This window comes from Symphalangus syndactylus, chromosome X (assembly GCF_028878055.3).
Source record: "Symphalangus syndactylus isolate Jambi chromosome X, NHGRI_mSymSyn1-v2.1_pri, whole genome shotgun sequence".
Lineage (NCBI taxonomy): Eukaryota > Metazoa > Chordata > Mammalia > Primates > Hylobatidae > Symphalangus > Symphalangus syndactylus.
The window spans coordinates 87,043,258-87,068,104 of NC_072447.2; the positions used below are offsets into that span (position 1 = coordinate 87,043,258).

The window sequence follows — 24,847 nt, forward strand, 5'->3', positions numbered from 1 at the left end:
CGGGTGGATCACCTGAGGTCAGGAGTTCGAGACCAGCCTGGCCAACGTGGTGAAACCCCATCTCTACTAAAAAGGCAAAAATTAGCCAGGCGTGGTGGTGGGTGCTTGTAATCCCAGCTACTTGAGAGGCTGAGGCAGGAGAATTGCTTGAACCTGGGAGGCGGAGGTTGCAGTGAGCCGAGATCGCTCTACTGCACTCCAGCCTGGGTGACAGAGTGAGACTCTGTCTTAAAAAAAAAAAAGAAAGAGTAAGAAATCACATGTTTTATTCAATCCTCTGATTCTAAAAAAGACTCAACTTTTACTTGATGAAGAATAGATGGGAGCTGTCCCTATCTTCCAGAAGATGATTATGTAAAGCTCACTTGATAAGCTACTTTAGCACCTGATGACATTAATAAAAAGTTTTACAAACATCTAAATCAAATCTTTATCTTAATAAATACACATATTCTCAGCTGGGCACGGTGGCTCATGCCTGTATCCCAGCACTTTGGGAGGCCGAGGCAGGTGGATCACCCTGAGGTCAGGACTTCGAGACTAGCCTGGTCAATGTGGCAAAATCCTGTCTCCAATAAAAATACAAAAAATTAGCCAGGCATGGTGGCATGTACCTGTAATCCCAGCTACTCAGGAGGCTGAGGCAAAAGAATCGCTTGAACCCAGGAGGCAGATGTTGCAGTGTGCTGAGATAGGGCCACTGCACTCCAGCCTGGGCAACAGAGTGAGACTCTGTCTCAAAATAAATAAAAAATAAATAAATAAATATACATATTCTCTCTTATATCCTTCCTGTCAAGAATCATCACACAACTCTTCATTTACCTGGAAAACTATCATAAAATGGCCCTTTACTGTCTTATTCAGAAAACCAAAATGAAACACACATAAACCTAGGCAGAAATGGTGGTGTATGTATACCTACGTCTGTCTGTATGTGCATGTGTGCATATATATACACATAGATATGTACAAATGAATGAAATATTTACTGACAAAATCATTCGCCATAAAATATGGAGCCACATGGGTATTATATATGTAGCTACAAGGGTAATATATCAAAACAGCTATTTTACAAAACACCAAAAGTTTCTGGGCTTCTTGTGATTTATCACATTTAATATATACCAAAGCTGTCAGAACCTTGAGAGTGTTTATAGTCTACACACTCAGCTTATGGAGGCTCCAGAAGGTAAAAAGTTGCTGATTAGGGAAATATCCACAAAGGGGAACTCCTGCTTTGCTCTAATTATGGACTAGTATAGACTAGACAATAGAAAATAGCATACAAATTTTGAGAAACATATAAAATGTGATCCATAATACTCAGTTCTACAAGAGTATAGTACATCATCTTATCTTGGATACACAATCAACAGTGAAATATGCATAAAACTGAGGAAAAAAGCCATGGGCAAGCAATTTAATTCCAAAGCTACTTCCATTGCATAGCTTATGAATTTGGCAAACTTACCCTGAGATCCATTTTGTTCCATGGCTGTTTTTGTAAATTAACACTGTATATTTTTGATTTCCTTACAGCCCGAACATAAGCTTCATGTCCTTGCCTAAAATAAATAAGCTAAAACAGAAAACATAAGGTATTAAACAGCAACATCCTATATAACTCTGTATGTCCAATATACATTCCTACAAACATCCTCTTCTGTTTGCAGAAAGAAATAATTATAATATTGAAAGACTTTATACAATAAAGGTTTCAAATGATGTTAATTCAGTATTCATGCCTATGTAGCCCTGTGCTCAGTACCACATCATATAAACACAGTAAACGCAGTCCTTTCCCTTCAATCAGCTTCGTAAGTGTGCTGAAGAAGCAGATTCATGGAAAATGTACACAAAACTGGTCATATTTTAAAGTATATGTGCCCCTCCATATCCACAGCTTCTGCATCAACAAATCCAATCAACTGCAGATTGAAAATATTTGAGAGATATATATAACAATACAATTAGGCCGGGAATGGTGGCTCATGCCTTTAATCCCAGCACTTTGGGAGGTTGAGGCAGGTGGATCACCTGAGGTCAGGAGTTCGAGACCAGCCTGACCAACGTGGTGAAACCCCGTCTCTAATAAAAATACAAAAATTAGCTGGGCATGGCGACATATGCCTGTAATCCCAGCTACTAGGGAGGCTGGGGCAGGAGAATCACTTGAACCCGGGAAGCGGAGGTTGCAGTGAGCCGAGATCACAACATTGCACTCCAGCCTGGGCAACAAGAGCAAAACTCCCTCTCAAAAAATAAATAAATAAATAAATAAATAAATAAATAAATAAATGATAATACAAATAAAAAACCAATATCATATAACAACAATTAATATAGCATTTACATTGTATTAGGTATCATAAGTAATACAGAGATAATTTAAAGTATATAGGAGGATGTACACATAGGTTATATGCAAATACTATGCCTTTTATATAATGTCCTTGTAGATTCTGTTATTTGCAAGGGGTCCTAGAGCCAATTCTGTGTGGATACCGAAGGACAATTGTACTATACTTCAAATTATAACTGACACTCTAACTATCAAAATTTTAATATTCAGTCTACACATTTCATATAAACAGTATAAATCACAGGTTACTAAATGGAGTAATTTCAAGACAAATTAAAAGTTGCCTGTTACAAGAGTTCATGTCAGAACTGGCATATTATGGAAGGAAAATGAATTCAATTAATTCTTCAGCTCTTTAAGCCACCATTTACTATCATTTTCTATATTTATTACAAAAAGTTTCTTTTCCTCAAGTTTAAAAGCAGTGATAGAGGCTAGGCACAGTGGCTCACACCTGTAATCCTAGCACTTTGGGAGGCTGAGATGGGTGGATCACCTGAGGTCAGGAGTTCGAGACCAGCCTGGCCAACATGGTGAAACCCCGTCTCTACTAAAAATACAAAAAATTCGCCAGGTGTGGTGGTGCACGCCTGTAATCCCAGCTACTCCGGAGGCTGAGGCAGGAGGATTGCTTTGAACGCAGGAGGTAGAGGTTGCAGTGAGCCAAGATAGCTCCACTGCACTCTAGCCTGGCCAACAGAGCGAGACTCCGTCAAAAAAAAAAAAAAAAAAAGTAGTGATAGAGATAAGTAAATAGAAGAAAGTAACAAAAAATACCATATTATGAGATTTCCAAAATACATTAACATATTCTACCAATCAATACTAAGTCAGAATTTCTAATAGCTAAAAATTTGAGCAGAAAATAAAAAAGGCTTAAAATTGGTAAATAAAATAATTGTAAGGGTTAAAAACTAATAATACACATGTCATTAAGATATCCTTTATTATATATTCATACCTGAACTCCACAAATACTGATCATTGAACATCTATGTATAGGCACTAGATGCTGTGATAAGGCATAAAAACATTTCCTCTAGGATACGGAAACTCATGTAGATACATAACTATAATGCAAGGTAGAATATATTATATATCAGAAGAGAAAAATAATTTAGGTAGAAAAGCTTATGAGGACAGAGGGACTGATCAATGAAAAACAAGGATAACACCCTGGAAAAGTTAGTATTTGAATTAGACCTTGAAAATGATAACTTTAAGAAGCAATGATCTGTATGTAGGGATATCTAGGCAAGACAATAAAGGCTTAATATTAAGATGAAGTAAAAAGTAATGTTGCCATTAAGAAATCAATTATATAAAAAGTATATGTTTGCCTTTATAATTTCTTTAAAAACATTCTCTACATATTCACTGTCTGGTTTACATACATCTTCCTCATTACCTGAAGAACTGTCTTTACCTCATACACATTAGTCTTGAAGCATATAAAGATGTAGTAAGTTTAACAACATAGAGGAAAAGGAATTCCACCAAAGAATGGAGAAAAATGGTCCTTAGACAGGAGTCTCATCAGATCTTAGAGTGTATAGATCCTTATATTGTTCTATAAAGTTTTCTAAGATAATTAAACATTACTCCTTTTCTGCCTCCAGAAAATAAAAACAGGCAACAACTATAATAGCGAATTGAGATATACCAATAAAATTTTACAAGTTCTCTGTTTTTGAAGTATAGCATTCATCAGAAAATATTTATTAACATAACTATGCAAACAAGCATTACTCAGAAGTCCAATACCTATAAGAAAATATCAAAAGAAACATTTTAAAATATCTAAAGATAATCAGCAGGTAATAATTTATTTGTAAGGCTATTTGATAGCTACTCTGATATAAGATCTCTATAGCAGGCAATTACAGAAAAGTTTGGTAAAATTTTTATTGTTCCCAAAATGTTTAGAGCCTACTTGCAAGGTTTTGCTCCTTCTGCTGCAATGACAATACCACATTTCTACTATCACTCTTAAATTTAAAACTGTGTAAAAACATTGAATCAATAAAAAAATAATTAGTATATCAGACAATATCCAAGCCAAAAAGAGTTCTAATGTTCCAATGTTACGATAATTTTCATAATAAAATGAAAATTATTTACCAGGTAGAATTTTGATTAATTTTTGACTGGCCAATAATAAATACGGCTATACTCGTCAATCACAGACTCAGAAAGAAAGACCTGTTTGCAAAATTACATTCCCCTACTCATTTAAAGGAGTAAATACCTTCTTGTATACTTTCTATCAGGTTGAACGTGTTTTGTTTTTTTTTTAAATATTGGAACATGAATGAGGACTCAAAATACCACTCAATTCTACTAAGTGGCAATTCAGATTAAAATCAAGCCAATTATTTTCATGACTTCACAAGCTGATTAATTTATCTCAATATTCAATGAGCACCTAATAGACTGAAGCTACTGTGCCAGGCCCTACAAAGGATACAAAGATTAATACTGTTCAGTCACCTTCCACAAGAAATATATAATTGAGCAGGGCAGATAAGACACTGTATATATTATTATAATGGAATTAGGAATATAAATATATTAAGACTGATTAAAGTTAGTGCTCTTGAGGCTCCACAGAAAAAGGTTTTAACAGGTAACAATTACCTCATCTCCCATTTGTGGGACAAATGGGGAACGTCGGGGTATAGTATCCAAGATCCACTGAGGGGCAAACCATTCTTCATTAGGCTCACCTGCCATAGAAACCAGTCCTCCTTTCTAAAACATAAATACATGAAAAGTATATGTATAAAACACAGTTCTCCAACACATAAAACACATGAACAGTAGTATGAAAAATAGTAGGTAGAGAAGATTAAAAATTTCAGGCTACAATGAAACCTAAAGTATATAAATTTGAATGATTTTGCTTTATTATATACAACTTTTCTGTCAATAAAAAATCACTTTACTAAATTTTAACTGACAGGTAATAACTTGACACTATATACTACCTGAAAACCGTAACTTTTACATACGTCCCTTGACTACCACGTGAATTCAAATGTAAGAATAAGTTTTTGCCAACAAAATAGTGATAATCAAGAAAATAATTCTGTCTACTAAAGCAAAAGACTACAGAATGTGTCTATAATCAATTTTGAAGTTAAAATTAAAATAACTACATAAACCAAGTCTTTAAATCATTTAAATGAAGTTATAGTGGGGAAAAGAAACTGTCATTGGGATGAAATAAAAACATAAAGGTAAGTCAGGCACAGTGGTACACACCAGTAGTCCCAGCTACCAGGAGGCTGAGATGGGAGTATTGCTTGAGCCTAGCAGTTTGAGTCTGCAGTGTGTTATTATCATGCCTGTGAATAGCCACTGCACTCCACTCTGGGCAACATAACAAGACCCCATCTCTTTAAAAAAACACCAAAAAACATAGTGGAATGGAGAGTCCTATACAATTTATCATACTCTTCCATGTTACAAGTTAAAAATGTTAAAAATGAGGACTCAAAATACCACATGACAAGAATAATAATGTTGTCAGATAAAAGTGACAAGAATAATAATTTCATTAAGACTAGTTTATTTTAGGACATTGCTAATTTTAACAAACGATTGTGAATGTTTGAATAACAAATTATAATGAAACATTCTAGCCTCTACCTTTGATAACAGAAAAATTTCAAAAATTCTTTACATTTTGAAGTCAAACTACTTTTACTTACTTTCTCAGATGAAATGTTATTTTTAGAGAAAAGTCAATGTTACAATTAAATATTTAAGTATCAAAGGCAAAAAACAAAAATAACAAAAACAAAATAACTTATAAAGTTACAAACCTTCTTTCTAGTCTGCTTAGGTTTCTTCTGCCTTTCTTCTAGGGACTTCAAATTTTCCTCATCAGAGCTGCTGCATATTTTGCGTGTTGTCTGTCTGGTTTGTCTTTTTGGGGGTTGTAAATTTATTCCAGCATCTGCTGTCCAATCAGAATATTCACTTGATGAATCACTGTAAATAAATCAAAATTATGGATACCTAAGTATAGAAAAGGAGTAGTTTTACTTAATAATTGAAAGATCATTCTGTAAGCAAACAGCATTATAAATGACATGGCTGGATTTTGTTGTAACTTAAGAGAAAAAATATCAGCCAGGCGCGGTGGCTCACACCTCTAATCCCAGCACTTTAGGAGGCCAAGATGGGCGGATCACGAGATCAGGAGTTCGAGACCAGCCTGGCCAACATGGCAAAACCCCATCTCTACTAAAAATACAAAAATTAGCTGGGTGTAATGGCACACGCCTGTAGTCCCAGCTACGCGGGAAGCTGAGAGACAAGAATCACTTGAATCCAAGAGGCAGAGGTTGCAGTGAGCCGAGACTGTACCATTGCGCTCCGGCCTGGGTGACAGAGTGAGACTCCATCTCAAAAAAAAATATATATATATATATATAGAATTTTGACCATTATCTAAGTAATTTCAATGAAATGCTTCTTGGATGAAGTATACTTTATCCAAGGATTATATTATAATTATAATGCTTAGTTTCCTATAACAGGAATTAAAATCCCTGTCCAAAATCACAAAAGCTTCTTTAAAATAAAAAAGCATCTTATTCTTGGAAATGCTGAAATGGGATTGTTTTAAAACTGAAATAAATACATATACAGTCATGTGTCATTTAACAAAGGGGATACTTTCAGAGAAATGCATCATTGGTGATTTTGTCATTGTATGAATATCATACAGAGTATACTTACACAAACCTAGACAGTATAGCCTACCACACAGCTATTCTATATAGTAGAGCCTATTGCTCCAAGGCTACAAATTTGTACAGCATGTGACTGTACTGAATACTGTCGGCAATTTTAACACAATGCTAAGTATATATCTACACAATGCTAAGTGTATATCTACACATAGAAAAGGTACAGTTAAAATATAGTGTAAAAGATTTTTAAAAATGTATACCTACATAGGGCACTTAACATGAATGGAGTTTATAGAACTGAAAGTTGCTGTGGGTGAGTCAGTGAGGGATGGTGAGTGAATGTGAAGACCTAGAACATTACTGTACACTACTGAAGACTTTACAAACACTACACTTGGGTTACACTAAATTTATAAAAAATATTTTTCTTTCTTCAACAAGAAATTAATCAGCTTACTGTAACATTTTTACTTTATACTTTTTAGTTTTTTTAACTTTTTTGTAGTAACACTTAGCTTAAAACACAAACACATTGTACAGCCGTATTTTTTTTTTTTTTTCTTGAGGCAGAGTTTCGCTCTTGTCGCACAGGCTGGAGTGCAATGGCGCAATCTCGGCTCACTGCAATCTCTGCCTTCCGGGTTCAAGAAATTCTCCTGTCTCAGCCTCCCGACTAGCTGGGATTACAGGCCTCTGCCACCACGTCCAGGTAATTTTTGTATTTTTAGTAGAGACAAGGTTTTACCGTGTTGGCCAGGCTGGTCTCGAACTCCTGACCTCAGGTGACCCTCCCGCCTCGGCCTCCAAAAGTGCTGGGATTACAGAAGTAAGCCACCGCGCTCAGCAAATATTTTCTTTATATCCTTACTCTATAAGATTTTTTCTATTTTTAAGGTTTAAATGTTTTTTTTATTTTAAAACTTTGTTTAAAAACTAAGACACAAACATTAGCCTAAGCCTACAGAGGGTCAGGATCATCAATATCACCGTCTTCCATCTCCGCATCTTTTCCTGTTCCACTGGAAGGTATTCAGAGACAAAAACACATGGAGCTTTTATCTCCAGTGATAATAATGCCTTCTTCTGGAATATCTCTTTGAGGACCTGACAGAGGCTATTTTACAGCTAATAATTTATTACAAGTAGGACAAGTACACTCTAAAATAACAATAAAAAGTATAGCATAAACTGAGCAAACTGGTGTGCACCTGTACACCCTGCTACTCAGGAGACTGAGATGGGAGGACTGCTTGAGCCCAGGAGTTCAAGGCATGCCTGGGCAACATAGCAAGACACCATCTCTAAAAGAATAGAAAATGAAATGAAGAAAACATAATAATATAAAAGTATAGCATAGTAAATCAACCAGTAACATAGTTGTTTATTAAGTACTATATACTGTACATAATTGTATATGCTAAACTTTTGTATAACTGACAGTTCAGCAAGTTAATTTACACCAGCATCCTCACAAACACGTGAATAACACTTTGTGCTACAGTGTTACAATGGCTATGATGTCACTAGGTGACAGGAATTTTTCAGCTTCATTATGGGACCACAGTCATATGCACTCCGTCATTGACTGAAACATCATCATGCAGAGGGTGAATATAATTGCCAAAATGTAGAATCTTGGATTTAAAAAGAATCTTATTTTATAGATGAAGAAACTAAAAGGCCCACAGTGACGTCAGAAAGATATTGGGAGAGCCAGGATCACATCAGGTCTCTCGGCTTCCAGCCAGTACCTTTTCTACTACAAAACACTATTTTAATTCTGGTTTTACCAGTTTCCTACAAGAACCCAATTTCATATTAAAACTGTTCAATAATTTTGACCAAATTAAAACCATTAAAACTACCTGGAAGAACTTTCACTTTGCCATTCAACAACGGGATCCTCTACCGAAGCATCACTTGTGCCAACAGTTTCATCTTCCTACAACAAAGAGCCAGCAATTAAGATATATGGATATTACCAGCTAATGTATTTCTAATTAAAAAACCACTACCTGTTTTATAGCATTTTTTTGAATTCTGCCCTCAAAAAATGTTCTCCTTAAAATGCACATAATTATTGTTCTAAGTATATCTGTAGCTAACAACTAAGTCTACTAGGTATTTCTAAATTTCTAGCATCATTATCTTATTGATATAAAACATATTTTTGTGATTTCAAAGACTCAATAGGTTTCTTAACTTCAAATATAACCCTCTTAAATACAATATTAGAAACATTGTTTTAAAAATGCCTATATGTCTCTATCGAGTTAATATAATTACTCTCCATTAAAAATTTTAATTATCTTTTTTATGTAAAATTTTAAATACAGTAGAGGATAACCCGTGTACACAATCTCCAGTTTAGATAATAATTCACTTCCTATTTTATCTATACCCTCACCCACTGCCTTATACTCTAGCATTAGTTTGATGCACATCATGACCAAAAAAACCATTTTAACCATAAATATTTACTAAGATTAGGATTTGTTTTAAAAGTACAACCACAATGCTGTTATCACATTACATTTAAAAGGGAGCATCAGGCCAGGTGCAGTGGCTCATCCCTGTAATCCCAGCACTTTGGAAGGCCAAGGCAGGCAGATCACCTGAGGTCAGGAGTTCAAGACCAGCCTGACCAATATGGTGAAATCCTGTCTCTACTAAAAATACAAAAATTAGCAGGGCACGGTGGCATGCACCTGTAGTCCTAGCTACTTGGGAGGATGAGACAGGAGAATTGCTTGAACTTGTGAGGTGGAGGCTGTAGTCAGCTGAGATTGAGCCACTGCACTCCAGCCTGGGCAACAGAACAAGACTCTTGTCTTTTTTTCTTTTTTTTTTAAAGGGTGGGGGAAGCATCAGCTCCTGAATAGTGATCATTCTTTTAAGATCAAGATTTCATATGGGTGGGGGTGGGGCATGAATGTAGGACATCTTTGATAATAGTTTAAGAACTGTGAATGGGGCCAGGTGCAGTGGCTCAGGCCTGTAACCCTAGCACTTTGGGAGGCCAAGGAGGGCAGATCACCTGAGGTCAAGAGTTCAAGATCAGCCTGGCCAACAGGGTGAAACCCTGGCTCTACTAAAAATACAAAAATTAGCCATGCATGGTGGCGCATGCCTGTAATCCCAGCTCCTGGGGAGGCCGAGGCAGGAGAATCTCTTGAACCCGGGAGGCAGAGGTTGCAGTGAGTCAAGTAGGTGTCACTGCACTCCAGCCTGGGGACAGAGCGAGACTCCATCTCAAAAAAAAAAAAAAAAAAAAAAAAAAAAAAAAGAATTGCGAATGGCACGAGAAGGAGAGTACCACATATTGTCAATGAATGCATGATTTAACCTTCATTATGCATTTAACAATGAAAGCTGTTAAGAGAACAAAAAGACTGGAGAATAGAAGAACAAGATGAAAAGAAGCTATGCTCTTTACTCATTACCATGAAAAAGGTAGGTCTGAGAAAAATCAACACTCAATGATCTCTATGAGGGGTGATGTCAATAATAAAAAAAAATGTGTATATTATGTTGATTAGATAGCCAACCAGTTCTGAAACTATGTTACTTATTAATGCTCTTTATATTTCGCTCCTTTCCATTTCTAGGCTGATTTCCTCTTATTCTTTTTTTCACTGTCTCAAAGTCAAACTCTTGCTGGCATATTTGATACCCTCACCAAGACAGCATCTGAGGTACAAATCCAAGACACCCAAATGAATTAAATATGCCCAAATATACCTAATAAATGTATTATAAATGAACAAATCTCATAAGAATATAATTAAAATAATTTTCTATTAAAGAAGTGACCCTTAAACCCAAAAGGATGATACAAACTGGGAAACAAAAAACTACATCAAATAAATAATAGTAAATAATTACCTCTGAGGAGCTGTCTGAGTCTTCCTGTACACCTGAATTTTGACATGATGATTGTGAATTATGCTCTATGTTGGACCGTGTTTGATAAGTATGCTGACGTTTGCGCTGTGTCCTGCGTAAAGAACGCCCACAGCTAGGCTCATAATCATTCTGTAAAAGAGAAGAATAATAAATTTTAAAAAAGTAAAAGCTCAGTAAACACACAAGGAACATATATAAAGCAAATTAGGTGGAGGGTAGGGGTGAGTAGGAGATGAGAATAAATTCCCCAAAAGAAAAGTCAACACAGAACTATATTTATACATATTTAACCCACTTTCCACTTAATACTGATCACTCTCCTATTTTGTAAACCTTGTGATCAAATTAAAGACAGTGCTGAAAAGTCTGGGTTGCAATGTCCCACAGACTTCTCTGTACAATGCAGAGTAATAGTTTAGGTAGCGACTTCTTGATCCTCAGTTTTGCCAGAGGCTGCAACCAGACCTGTGCTGGAACCACGTTTGGAAACCAGTATGACAATGATACCATTGTCTGGAGCAGGATTCATCAAACTGAATATGCAATGGAAGCTGTTAAACAAGGTTCAGCCACAGTTGGTCTGAAATCAAAAACCCATGCAGTATTGGTTGCATTGAAAAGGGCACCATTGGAGCTTGCAGCTCATCAGAAAAAAATTATCCATGTTGACAACCATATTGGTATCTCAATTGCAGGGCTTACTGATGATGGTAGACTGTTATGTAATTTTATGTGCCAGGAGTGTTTTGATTCCAGATTTGTATCTGATAGACCACTTCCTGTATCTTCTCTTGTATCTCTAATTGGAAGCAAGACCCAAATATCAACACAACAATATAGCTGGAGACCGTATGGTGTTAGGCTACTTATTGCTGGTTATAATGATATGGGCCTCACATTTTCCAAACCTGGTCATCTGCTGACTATTTTGACTACAGAGCTATGTCCACTGGGGCCCATTCTCAGTCAGCTCGTACTTGGAGAGACATGTCCAAATTTATGGAATAAAATTTAAATGAACTGGTTAAACATGGTCTGCATGCCTTAAGAGAGACAATTCCTGCAGAACAGGACATAACTACAAAAATGTTTCCATTGGAATTGCTGGTAAAAATTTGGAGTTTACAATCTATGATGATGATGATGATGATGTGCCTCCAATCCTGGAAGGTCTTGAAGAAAGGCCACAGAGAAAGGCACAGCCTGCTCAACCTGCTGATGAACCAATGGAACATTAAGTGATAAGCCAGCCTATGTATGTATTATCAAATATGTAATAATGCTGGAAGACATACTGATGATATTAATCATCAGTAGAATGGTGGTGGAATGGTATGTTTTAGGGAATCAGTCCAGATGTGAGTTTTTTCTAAGCAACCTCACTAAAACCATATAATGGGGTACATTTTTCTTTGAGGTGTCTATATAATCACTTTCTAGAAAGTACAGGTATCTGTACTAATGTTTTTATGTGAAAAAAGTGTCTTTGTGATTTTAAAGCCAACTGTAAAATAAAATTGTTTCGCCTCCTGAAAAAAAAAAAAAAGAAATGTCTGGGTTGCAAGAATTTGCCCATTCATAATTTACATATGCCACATTATTCAGAATTATTATAGGATGAAGTAAGACATTTCAGTTATATTTGTGTATATATAATGTGTATTTATTTAGTTCTGTTCAAAAATCTGGAAAACTTTTTTAAGGTGCTAAGATACATAAGTGGATTTAATAATCTATACTTTTGTTCATTCTAGATTAACGTTGAGGGCTAAACTCTGATCTTTTATTTCTCTTGCCCAAATTTCTATCTAAGAGGCCTTCTGCAGGGGTGGGCATGGGAGGGGAGGTTCCATGCCTTACAAACCAAAGTCTCATCAGAGGGGTTTTACTTAACCCTGTATAACGTGTTTTAACTTTCCAATCTGATTCTGGCATAACATCATACAACAGAGAAAGAAGGAAATCAAAATATTTTAACTGCAAATATGTTTCTTTGTCATATCTTGAAATAGCCCTGTAAAGCTGTCTTAAAAATCAACATTCTGTAGAGAATCCCTTTCTCTTTCCAGGCCTTTTTCCTGATCCAGGAGAGAATCAACCAAGAGTGGCACTCTTATTTAAGTCTGAAAAGAAACATTTGCAATCTACTCTCTGTGAAAAAAGCTACCTAGAGGCTTCTGCGTAATGAGAATCTCGGTCTCTAAAACTCCTTATCTAAACCCAGACATTTCCTTCCATTGATTCTAGGTCTTTAGACAATAACTTAACTCTTTCAACTAATCGCTAATTAGAAAATTTTTGAATCCACTTATGACCTGGAACCTCCTCCGTCACACCCCCGTGAGTTGTCCTGCCTTTCTGTACCAAACCAATGTACTGTCTTACATGTACTGATTGATGTCTTGTCTCCCTAAATTGTATAAATCCAACCAGTAGCCTGGCCATCTTAGGCATATGTTCTCAGGACTGCTTCTTGAGACTGTGCATCCAGTCACTGGTCACTCATGTATGGCTCAGAATAAATCTCTTCAAATATTTTATAGAGTTTGACTCTTTCATCAACAGCATTCTTAAGATTCTTTTTTTTTTTTTTTTTTTTTGAGACGGAGTCTCGCTCCGTCAGGCTGGAGTGCAGTGGCGCGATCTCGGCTCACTACAAGCTCCGCCTCCCGGGTTCACGCCATTCTCCTGCCTCAGCCTCTCCGAGCATTCTTAAGATTCTTAAGAGCTAAAAAGTATCTTTAGAATAAATTTAGTCCAATCTCCAACCCCCCACCTCTCAAATACAAAACTAGGTCCAGGAGAGAGTTGTTTAAAATAAAAATGAAATAATAAATCTTAGATTACTTCTAACAACAGAACGGAAAGGACTCAAAACAATCCACATACAAAAAGTAACAATTTAATTTTTGGAACTGAAATCTAAACTCTGCTCTTTTTTTATTCTCTTGCTCAAATTCCTATCTCAAGGGTCTGGGGAGTCATGCCTTACAAACCACAGAGTCCCATCAGAGCGGTTTTATTTAACTCTATGTAACATGGCTTTACTTTTCCAACCTGACTTTGGCATAACATCACATGACAGATAAAGAGGGGAATCAGAATATTTTAACCCCAAATGTTTCTTTGCCATACCTTGGAATAGCCCTGCAAAGTTGTCTCTTGTGGGGGAAAACCTACATTGTGCAGAGGACCCCCTTCAAGGGAGAATCAACTAAGAGTCTGGCATCTTTTTAAGTCCAATAACAAACATTTACAACCTATTTTCTCTGAAGTTTGCTACCTGGAGGCTTCATCTGCATAATAAGAATCTTGGTCTTCACAAACCCTCATCTTTTTTTTTTTTTTTTTTTTTTTGAGACGGAGTTTCACTCTAGTTGCGCAGGCTAGAGTGCAATGGCATGATATGGGCTCACTGCAAACTCGGGCTCCCAGGTTCAAGCGATTCTCCTGCCTCAGCCTCCCAAGTAGCTGGGATTACAGACATGCACCACCACACCTGGCTACTCAAACCCTTATCCTAATCCAGACATTCCTTTCTCTTCATTCCAGGTATTTAGATAAAAACTCTTTCAACCAATTTCCAGTCAGAAAATCTTGGATTGGAAATTGACCTGGAAGCCCACCACCCACCTTCCAGTTGTCCTGCTTTTCTGCACCAAACCAGTGTACATTTTACACCTATTGATTGATGTCTTATGTCTCCCTAAAATGTATAAAACCAAGTTGTAGCCCGACCATCTCAGGCACAGAGTCTCAGGATCTCCTGAGGGCTGTGCCACGGACCATTGGTCACTCATTTTTGGCTCAGAATAAATCTCTTCAAATATTTTAGAATTTGATTCTTCGTCAAAGGCACACATTATTTCTACTATTTGTGGACAATATAGAAGAAAAGAAATTGAGTAACTATGGATAACTTACTTGTAGTTATAACAAGAATTGGCAGTATGTTCATTTAGTAAACAGGTCAAAATAGAGATTTAATTTTTAACGACTAAAATTTGAAGTGAAAACTATTTTATTCTAACCTTTACAAATATAAAACATTACTATTGATATTCCATTTAGCTAAGCTGCAATCCTAGAATGTAATTAGGAGCCAACAAGTTTAAAAGTGTATGTAAATGTTTCACATTTTCAACATAAGTAAAAATATCTACAGACCTAAGTACCCTGTCCATCAGTCTCAGCCAAGTCTGATGTTTGATAAAATCAGCTTAGTAGGAAATAAGAATAAAAATCATTGCTCTGAGTCATTCAAAATCTCTTAAAAAAAAAAATCTTACCAGAGAACAGCAAATAAATTAACAAACAATAAAGTTAAGAAAGCAAACATCAAAATGATCTAATATTTGCAGATATCCATTTGATATTTACCTAAATTTCTGTTTCTCAATTACGGAAAAAAAATGCAAATTCAGCGTCCATTACCTAGATTTGTTTAACAACATCAAAATCATCTTAGACTCTTCAAATTACCACACTCTACAGAAATTATGGTGAAATTTGGGAACAAAACTATACATTTGGTGTACCTGAGAGTATTCTGCTTAGCAGTTTCTTTCTATAGTACATCACAATATAGAGAGCATATTTTGCTCCTAAATGATTTGGTGAGCCAGGAATGGGTCTAGGGAAGGGATCAGCAAACCTTTTCTGCAAAGGACCAAAGTGTAAACACTTTTTTGGCTTTGCAAGTCATACAATCTCTTTTACAACTATTCAATTCTGTCTTAAGGCTGAAAGCAACCATATACAAGACATAAATAAGTGAACGTGGCTGCGTTCCAATAAAAATTAACAGAAATAGGTAGCAGAACTGATCTGGCCCATGGGCTATAGTTTGCCAATCTCTGGCCTAGGATATCTGGATCATTTGTTTTACATTCTAATTAGTGATCTGGTAATATATTTAAGGTTCTACTTTGACCATATAAAAATGGTTATTTTAATACAAATATCTTATACCTACAATGACCACATGTCCTAGATTTGGGAGGACACTCGACTTGTAACTTTGTTCTTATTAATAATAATCATATATCTCAATTTGTGGCTCAAAAAGTAGGTTCCCTATACGCAGATACCTATTGAAATAGTCTCTTAATACACAACTGCTGCCTCTCAAAAGCCTATTATCTACAAATATCTGCAAATAGTGTATCCCAAAGTATTGTAAAACTATACTTACCCTTTGAGTAGTGTAAGATGGTTTTTTCTTCTTTTCAACTGTATAAAGACTGATTTCTATGTCACCTTTTGCAGTTCGACATTCTTCCTGTACCCTAATAACAAGTCAAAAGTCAAAGTAACAGAAAATCATCAAAAAGAAAACCAATCATCTAAGAATCAGATAACAGAAATACTTTTAAACATATAATTTGCCACTTGAACTATTTTTAAGTGTATAATTCAGTGGCATCAATTACATTCAGAAAGTTGTGCAACCATTACCAGCATTTCCAAAACTTTTTGATCACTTCAAAGATAAACTCTGTGACCATTAAGCAATAACTCCCCATTTTCTCCTTCTTCCTAGCCCCTGAAAACCTCTAATCTATTGTATGTCTCTATGAATTTGCCTAGTCCAGATATTTCATATAAGTGGAATCACATAATATTTGTCCTTTTGTCTCTGGCTTCTTTTGCTTAGCATGTTTATCCACGTTGTAGCAGGTATCAGAACATCATTCTTTCCTGTAGCTGAATGATATGCCATTTTGTACAGATACCACAATTTGTTTATCTATTCATCTGTTAGTGGACAATTGAGTTGTTTCCACCATTTGGTTATTGTGAATAATGCCACATTTAACACTGGTATACAAATATCTTAGAGTCCCTGCTTTCAATTCTGCTTTCTGTGTTTTGAGTAAATAATCATTTACTCCAAAGACATTAATTATGTCTTTTTTTTTCTTATTACTGCTGACTTCTTATAGCAGAAAGCAGAAGAAAAGGAGAAACCAAATTAATTTTGCTATTTGTTGCTTGATCTGGTAAAAGGCTTGGTTAGGAAGATACTTGATTAAAATGAATTGTACATATTCTCTGTAAATGTCCTTTCTCTTTTCTAAATCTATTTCCAGTTGCTGTGGAGTATCTGAAAGTTGTTATTACAGCAAATGTCAGGGTTTACAAATATGAACACGGATTATAAGTTTGAAATTAATCCTAATGAAATTCTTTCACCCAATGAAGTCTACCTAAATGACATTTCTAAAGATACTCTAAGCACTAGTATCTAACAAATAATTGTACTCCCAGGCTGCTCCAAAGTTAGGGTCCATATATCACTCACATATTTAATTATGTAAGACCTCATGAGTTCTTAATACTACTTGTATTCTTTTCTTCTAATCTAGGCTATAAACTCAGAACAGAGATAATGTTTTGCATTTTCAATATTCCCCAAAACATTCAGCACAAAGCTGAAGATAATCATTATTTGTTATGGAGTGAACTCATTGGAATAACGTGGAAGAACTAATGCATGACTAAACTATATTTTAAAATACCTCATTTACTAGGCTAACATAGTACATTTCAATTCACTTCCTAAGAATAAAGCTTTAAATTTTTTTCTAAATGTTACCTTATTGACTCACCTACTAACCCCATTATTTAGTTCATTGACCACCACTCTTCTGCTCCATGCCATGAGATCTCTTTCAGTGGCCATCTGGCTCCGAGGAGCATTGTTATGCATTTGTCTAACACCTTCAATTTGACTACTATGTCTTCGAAGCCTGATGTTTGGGGAAGAAGATATGTCCATGTTTGGACTTCTCAGAGCTAAAACAAAAACAAGGAAAATTATCACTTTCTGAGCAAAGGCACCATAGTTTTCCAGAACAGAGCTCTAAATAAAACAGTAGATTCAAATATAGTACTGCTGTAAGAGTTGCTATCCCTTTGTTCTGTATTTTCTGTACCTTCCTTTGTGTTTTTCATATTGTTATAAATAAAGCAGGCACTCTTATTGAGAAATGTTTAAAATTTCTATAATTATTTTAATTTTTTTCAAAGTAGTCTCACGTCTGACATCTACTAAATGCTCACTGAATATAAAAAAATGTATTCAACATGATTTGGAGATTTACAAATGTTTATTAGTACTAGTTCAGGAAGCAGCTTTTTGATCTAAATTCTATCTTTGTTCGCTCCATTACAGTGTTTCTAGATAAAGCATCAATAAAACTTGCAAAAATGTTAAGATTCAAAGTGTAAATAAATATTTTTTTAATCAAAATTTCATTTTCAAGATTGATGAGCAAAGAAAGAAAGAAAACAAAGTAACAGAAGTTTTACTTTTTAATACTCCAGAAAGGTTCATGTTATTTTTCTTATTATTTACAAATAAAACACAAATGGAAACTGAAACATCCAACTGTTAAATGTCAGAAAAATTTCAAAACAAATGAATATTACAAATAAAAGTCAGTGGGGTCTCTTGACTAATGCCATTTCTAATCTGTCCACAGAAACCTAGTATTGAAGGTACAACAGAATACTGATTTCATTAATGGATATTTAAATCAGGGCTCTGAGAAAGTTTTATGTCTCAGGAATAAAGGGCCTGGATATATAGGATTATCAGCCCACTTGTCATCTTGTTCTAGGTTCAGAAAAGCTTATCTGAGTTAGGTGTTCAAGTAACCTAAATGAACTATTTTAATTTTATGAGATATTGAAGAAATCAGGAAATGAGTAAAATACCCTGTGAATCACCACAAATTTAAATCACCTTATTCATTTCCATGGAATCTAAAATGCAATGTTACACAGATAAATGACTCTAGTTACAAATATATGAAAAGAAATCTGAAAAAAAAATCTCATAAGATGACTACATTTGAAAATAAAACTGATAGCTCTTGATACAAGCTAAAACTTATATAAAACTCAGATGCCCTGGCACGTTTAATGTAAAAGATAGGATAGAATGTCATTTTAATATCATTTAAGGATAGAATATTCATTTTAAGATAATTAATTATACAATAACTTCTACTGGTATTAAGATCAAACTATTATAAAAGTTAATTCAGAAGCTGCATCTATATTCCCTAAGAGGGCTTCTTGTCTTCAGTGTATTTTTTTTTTTTAATTCAAGAGAGGAGCATGGTATTCTGCTTTCCTCTCCACAAAAGAGGAATTGGTAGTAATTTCTAAACTTAAGGTAGTTTTAATTTTGAAAACTATATAGGTTGGTTCCCCTACAAAAGGGCTACACTTACCGTAGCACTTCACTTCTTTTTTTTTCTTTTTTTTTTTTTTTTTTTTTTTATTAATTTTTTTTGCATACAAAAACAATAAACATTTTCTAAAAATACATACAAACAAAAAGATGCGTATCAAACATATTAGGAAGGTTGCACATGGGAAGTCGGGGAATAGAAATGGGGGTGGGAGTTAAAATAAATGAGAGAGGGACTTTATATGGATAAGTGATAATAACTCAATCCTCTATTTGACAAAGAAGAGGGAGAAGGAAGAGGAAGAAAAAGAAAGTGGGATAAAGGATCAGAAAGGGAGGAAAATAGAAAAAATTCGAGTATGACTCCAGGGTAGACCTGTTTTGTTGTCATTGAGTTGGTTGGTTGGTTTGTCTGTTGTATTCTTCATGTTTCGCCAAGTTGGCCAGACTGGTCTTGAACTCCTAGCCCGAAGTGATCAACCCGCCTCGCCCCCCAGAGTGCCGGGACCACAGGCGTGAGCCACCACGTCCAGCCCCCACATTGCTTCTGGCCTCCGTGGTAGACCTCCCAGACGGAGCGGCCAGGCAGAGGAGCTCCTCACTTCTACCCAGACACGGGGCGGCCGGGCAGAGGGGCTCCTCACTTCCCAGACGGGGCGGCCGGGCTGAGGCGCTCCTCACTTCTTCCCGGACGGGGGCGGCCGGGCAGAGGCGCTCCTCACTTCTTCCCGGACGGGGCGGCCGGGCAGAGGCGCTCCTCACTTCTTCCCGGGCGGGGCGGCCGGGCAGAGGCGCTCCTCACTTCTTCCCGGGCGGGGCGGCCGGGCAGAGGCGCTCCTCACTTCTTCCCGGACGGGGCGGCCAGGCGGAGGCGCTCCTCACTTCCCAGACGGTGGGTGGCCGGGCAGAGGCGCTCCTCACTTCCCAGACGGTGGGTGGCCGGGCAGAGGCGCTCCTCACTTCCCAGACGGTGGGTGGCCGGGCAGAGGCGCTCCTCACTTCCCAGACGGTGGGTGGCCGGGCAGAGGCGCTCCTCACTTCCCAGACGGTGGGTGGCCGGGCAGAGGCGCTCCTCACTTCCCAGACGGTGGGTGGCCGGGCAGAGGCGCTCCTCACTTCCCAGACGGTGGGTGGCCGGGCAGAGGCGCTCCTCACTTCCCAGACGGTGGGTGGCCGGGCAGAGGCGCTCCTCACTTCCCAGACGGGGCGGCCGGGCAGAGGCACTGCTCACTTCCCAGACGGGGCGGCCGGGTAGAGGCACTCCTCACTTCCCAGACGGGGCGGCCGGGCAGAGGCGCTCCTCACCTCCCAGACGGGGCGGCCGGGCAGAGGCGCTCCTCACTTCCCAGACGGTGGGTGGCCGGGCAGAGGCGCTCCTCACTTCCCAGACGATGGGTGGCCGGGCAGAGGTGCTCCTCACTTCTTCCCGGACGGGGCGGCCGGGCAGAGGCGCTCCTCACTTCTTCCCGGACGGGGGCGGCCAGGCAGAGGCGCTCCTCACTTCTTCCCGGACGGGGCGGCCGGGCAGAGGCGCTCCTCACTTCTTCCCGGACGGGGCGGCCGGGCAGAGGCGCTCCTCACTTCTTCCCGGGCGGGGCGGCCGGGCAGAGGCACTCCTCACTTCTTCCCGGGCGGGGCGGCCGGGCAGAGGCGCTCCTCACTTCTTCCCGGACGGGGCGGCCGGGCAGAGGCGCTCCTCACTTCCCAGACGATGGGTGGCCGGGCAGAGGCGCTCCTCACTTCCCAGACGGTGGGTGGCCGGGCAGAGGCGCTCCTCACCTCCCAGACGGTGGGTGGCCGGGCAGAGGCGCTCCTCACCTCCCAGACGGTGGGTGGCCGGGCAGAGGCGCTCCTCACCTCCCAGACGGTGGGTGGCCGGGCAGAGGCGCTCCTCACTTCCCAGACGGTGGGTGGCCGGGCAGAGGGGCTCCTCACTTCCCAGACGGTGGGTGGTCGGGCAGAGGCGCTCCTCACTTCCCAGACGGTGGGTGGCCGGGCAGAGGCGCTCCTCACTTCCCAGACGGTGGGTGGCCGGGCAGAGGCGCTCCTCACTTCCCAGACGGTGGGTGTCCGGGCAGAGGCGCTCCTCACTTCCCAGACGGTGGGTGGCCGGGCAGAGGCGCTCCTCACTTCCCAGACGGTGGGTGGCCGGGCAGAGGCGCTCCTCACTTCCCAGACGGTGGGTGGCCGGGCAGAGGCGCTCCTCACTTCCCAGACGGTGGGTGGCCGGGCAGAGGCGCTTCTCACCTCCCAGACGGGGCGGCCGGGCAGAGGCGCTCCTCACCTCCCAGACGGGGCGGCCGGGCAGAGGTGCTCCTCACCTCCCAGACGGGGCGGCCGGGCAGAGGCGCTCCCCACCTTCCAGATGGGGCGGCGGCCGGGCAGGGGCTGCAATCCCATCACCCTGGCAGGCCAAGGCAGGCGGCCGGGGGGCAGAGGCCGCCGCGAGGCCAGACCACGCCACCGCCCTTCAGCCCGGGCAACACCGAGCACTGGGTGAGCGAGACTCCGTCTGCAGTCCCAGTACCTCGGGAGGCTGAGGCGGGCAGAGCACTCGGCGTCAGGAGCTGGCGAGCAGCGTGGCCAAGATGGCGAACGCGTGCCTGCATGCAAAGGAGAAAAGGCAGGCAGCGGTGGCGGGCGCCGGCAGTCCCAGGCAGTCCGCGGCGCGGGCAGCAGCAAGCCGAGTAGACTGCAGCCTGGGCCAGAGAGGGAAGGACAGAAAAGAAAAGAAAAGAAGAAAAGAAAAGAAAAGAAAAGAAAAGAAAAGAAAAGAAAAGAAAAGAAAAGAAAAGAAAAGAAAAGAAAAGAAAAGAAAAGAAAAGAAAAGAAAGGAGCACTTCACTTCTTAAAACAAATGTAAAGATTACAGATAAATTACTGAGTAAAAAGAAGACAGTGTATTAAAATGCATCACCTGTATTTCTCAGGAGACCTTAAGTCATTTTATCCACAAATGATGAGATTATGAGACTTCGATATATCTGATATCAAAATTGTAAATTAATAAAAATTTTTTTATTTATAAATGTAAAATATTTTCCATGTAATTACTTGGTCAAAGTAAAATAATTACAGTACATACACTACACCCTTTACAAGTATAAAAATACTTACCACCATTAACAGAGTATGCTCTATTAACTGGAAAATGTGGAACATCTCCTTCATTAATCAGTCTCAGGTCTTGTTCTCTCTGCAGCTCCCTGATTATTCCATCAAGAATGCTCTCATCTTGGTCATTGGTTTGCTGCCCAATTACCTGTTCTACTACCTCACCATCACCTTAATAAGACCAGATACAAAGCCACAAAATTACTTACATTTTAGTATACCTTAAACATAGTAAAAACAACCTATAAATTTCTACACAAATGATTAAAAACAGGATTAGACGTAAAATAATGTATACATCAAATGAAACATTTTATTAAAAACTGTAAATATTTTTGACGTACTAGCTTATGTGTCTGACTTAACCAATGCTCCCAAATTAGACATTATTACGAGGGCCTTCTCATCTTTAAAAATAACAATCAAGTGCTGCATAATGACATTTGAAAGATAAACCACATATACAACGGTAGTCTCATAAGATCATAATGAAGCTGAAAAACTCCTATTGTTTAGTGACATCACAGCCTTCACAGTGCAATGCACTACTCACATGTTTGTGGTGATGTTGGCATAAACAAACCTACTGCACTGCCAGCTATATAAAAGCATAGCACATATAATTATGCACAGTACATAATATTTGGTAATAAATGACTATATTACTGTTTCATGTATGCACTATACCATACCTCGTACCATTTTGAAATGTACTCCTTTTAATTATTAAAAAAAAAAATTGCACTGTAAAATGGCCTCAAGAAGGCCCTCAAGAAGGTATTCTAGAAAAAGGCATTGTTATCCTAAGAGATGACAGCTCCATATTGCCCCAGAAGACCTTCCAGTGGGACAAGCAAGATGTGGAGGTAGAAGACAGGGATATGGATAATCTTGACTCTGTGTAGACCTAGGCTAATGTATGTTTGTGTCTTAACTTTTAAAAAGTAAAACAATAAAAATTTTAAAAATAGAAAAACCTTATAGCATAAGGATATAAAAATATTTTTATACAGATGTACAATGTATTTGTGTTTTAAGTATTATTACAAAAGAGTCGAAAAGTAAAAAAAAAAAAAAAACCTAAAAAGTGTTTCCAGTAAGCTAAGGTTAATTTGTTACTGAAGAAAGAAAAATATTGTTTATATACATTTAGCATAGCCTAAGTGTACAGTGTTGATAAACTGTACAGTACTGTATAATAATGTTCTAGGCCTCCACATTCAACCACTCACTCACTGAATCACCCACAGCAATTTCCAGTCCTTTAAGCTCCATTCTATGGTAAGTGCTTTATACAGGTATACCATTCTTTATCTTTTATATCATATTTTTCTGTACCTTTTCTGTCTAGATATGCTTAGATATACAAATATGTACCATTGTATTTATAACTGTCTATGGTATTCAGTGCAGTTACATGCTGTACAGGTTGGCTGCCTAAGAACAACTAGCTATGCCATATAAGAGTTTTGAGTAAGGTTTAAACAAGTTTAACCACAGATACCTAAAATGCTTTGCATCCTTCTTTTGTGAAAATTTCCTTTTGAAAGAAGTAAAAATGATGATCTTTCAACTATTATTGTCTTTTGATAACATTTTAGTGTTTTAATGAGTACAAAATTATTTTTTATATACACTGAAACTTATTGATTATTTCTGAATGAAAATGTTAAATCTTTTTCTTTCTTAAGTATATCATAGCCCTGGTTTTCATCTTGTCCTCTAGTCAGATTTGACAGAGTAACCAAGTGATCAGATCTTACAAGAAATAAAGTCTGATAAATTAGACTTTCTTATTCATTTGTTTTCAAGTTTTATCTCCCGTTTAATTAATATTCACACTTTCTCTCCTTGGCTAATAAATATGACATCACAGTAACTACAAGCACATGTGTAATACCATTTCCCTGCTCTACAACCTTTATGAGCAAGAACATAAAACGACGTGCAGCATTTCATTCCATTCAAGCCTTAATTCCCTAGCAATGATATGAAATTCTACTTGCAAATCAGTAACCTACCAGCTCATACCTGAAGACAACCTACAAGTACCAAAGTAAGATATGAAGGCATTTTAAGTGGGGGTACAGGGCAGTATAAATAATGGAAATATGCTAACCAGAAGAGAATAAATTGCTTTGATAGAAAATAGCTTATTCCAATGTTTTATTCTACTATCTTCCTATCATATATCACATTCATCTCTGCTTTTCCAATATCTCCCAAGACTGAGTGTTATTTAAATAGTCACATCCTCTTACCCTACACCCAATAACTCTTTGCATTTCAAACATGAGGATAGGTAAATAGCTACCTCCAGCTGCAGGGTAGGGGTTGTTTTCTTTTTATTGAGACAGAGTCTCACTCTGTCGCCCAGTCTGGAGTGCAGTGGCACAATCTTGGCTCACTGCAACCTCCGCCTCCTGGGTTCAAGCGGTTCTTGTGCCTCAGCCACCCAAGTAGTTGGGACTACAGCCGTGCACCAACACTCCCAGCTAATTTTTGCATTTTTTAGTAGAGACGGGGTTTCACCATGTTGGCCAGGCTGGTCTT

The 24,847-nt window shown here is 38.4% G+C and overlaps 2 protein-coding genes across 4 annotated transcripts in view; one reads left to right on the forward strand and one right to left on the reverse strand.

The window, feature by feature from the left end:
* Window positions 1-24,847, reverse strand: part of BRWD3 (bromodomain and WD repeat domain containing 3) — a 141,507-nt gene that overhangs the window by 26,981 nt on the left and 89,679 nt on the right. For all 3 annotated transcript variants that reach the window (XM_063634255.1, XM_055266825.2, XM_063634256.1), the window contains 8 exons: window positions 22,298-22,465; window positions 17,589-17,775; window positions 16,172-16,265; window positions 10,957-11,106; window positions 8,937-9,013; window positions 6,196-6,364; window positions 5,006-5,119; window positions 1,478-1,585 (listed from right to left, as the gene is read on the reverse strand). In XM_063634255.1, coding sequence (XP_063490325.1) covers window positions 1,478-1,585; window positions 5,006-5,119; window positions 6,196-6,364; window positions 8,937-9,013; window positions 10,957-11,106; window positions 16,172-16,265; window positions 17,589-17,775; window positions 22,298-22,465 — 1,067 coding nt within the window. The remainder of the gene's footprint in view (window positions 1-1,477; window positions 1,586-5,005; window positions 5,120-6,195; window positions 6,365-8,936; window positions 9,014-10,956; window positions 11,107-16,171; window positions 16,266-17,588; window positions 17,776-22,297; window positions 22,466-24,847) is intronic.
* LOC129476340 (proteasome subunit alpha type-1-like) lies at window positions 11,196-12,522 on the forward strand. Its single transcript, XM_063634257.1, has one exon. It carries the CDS (start codon window positions 11,354-11,356, stop codon window positions 11,990-11,992), a length of 639 nt encoding a protein of 212 aa, XP_063490327.1. The 5' UTR covers window positions 11,196-11,353; the 3' UTR covers window positions 11,993-12,522.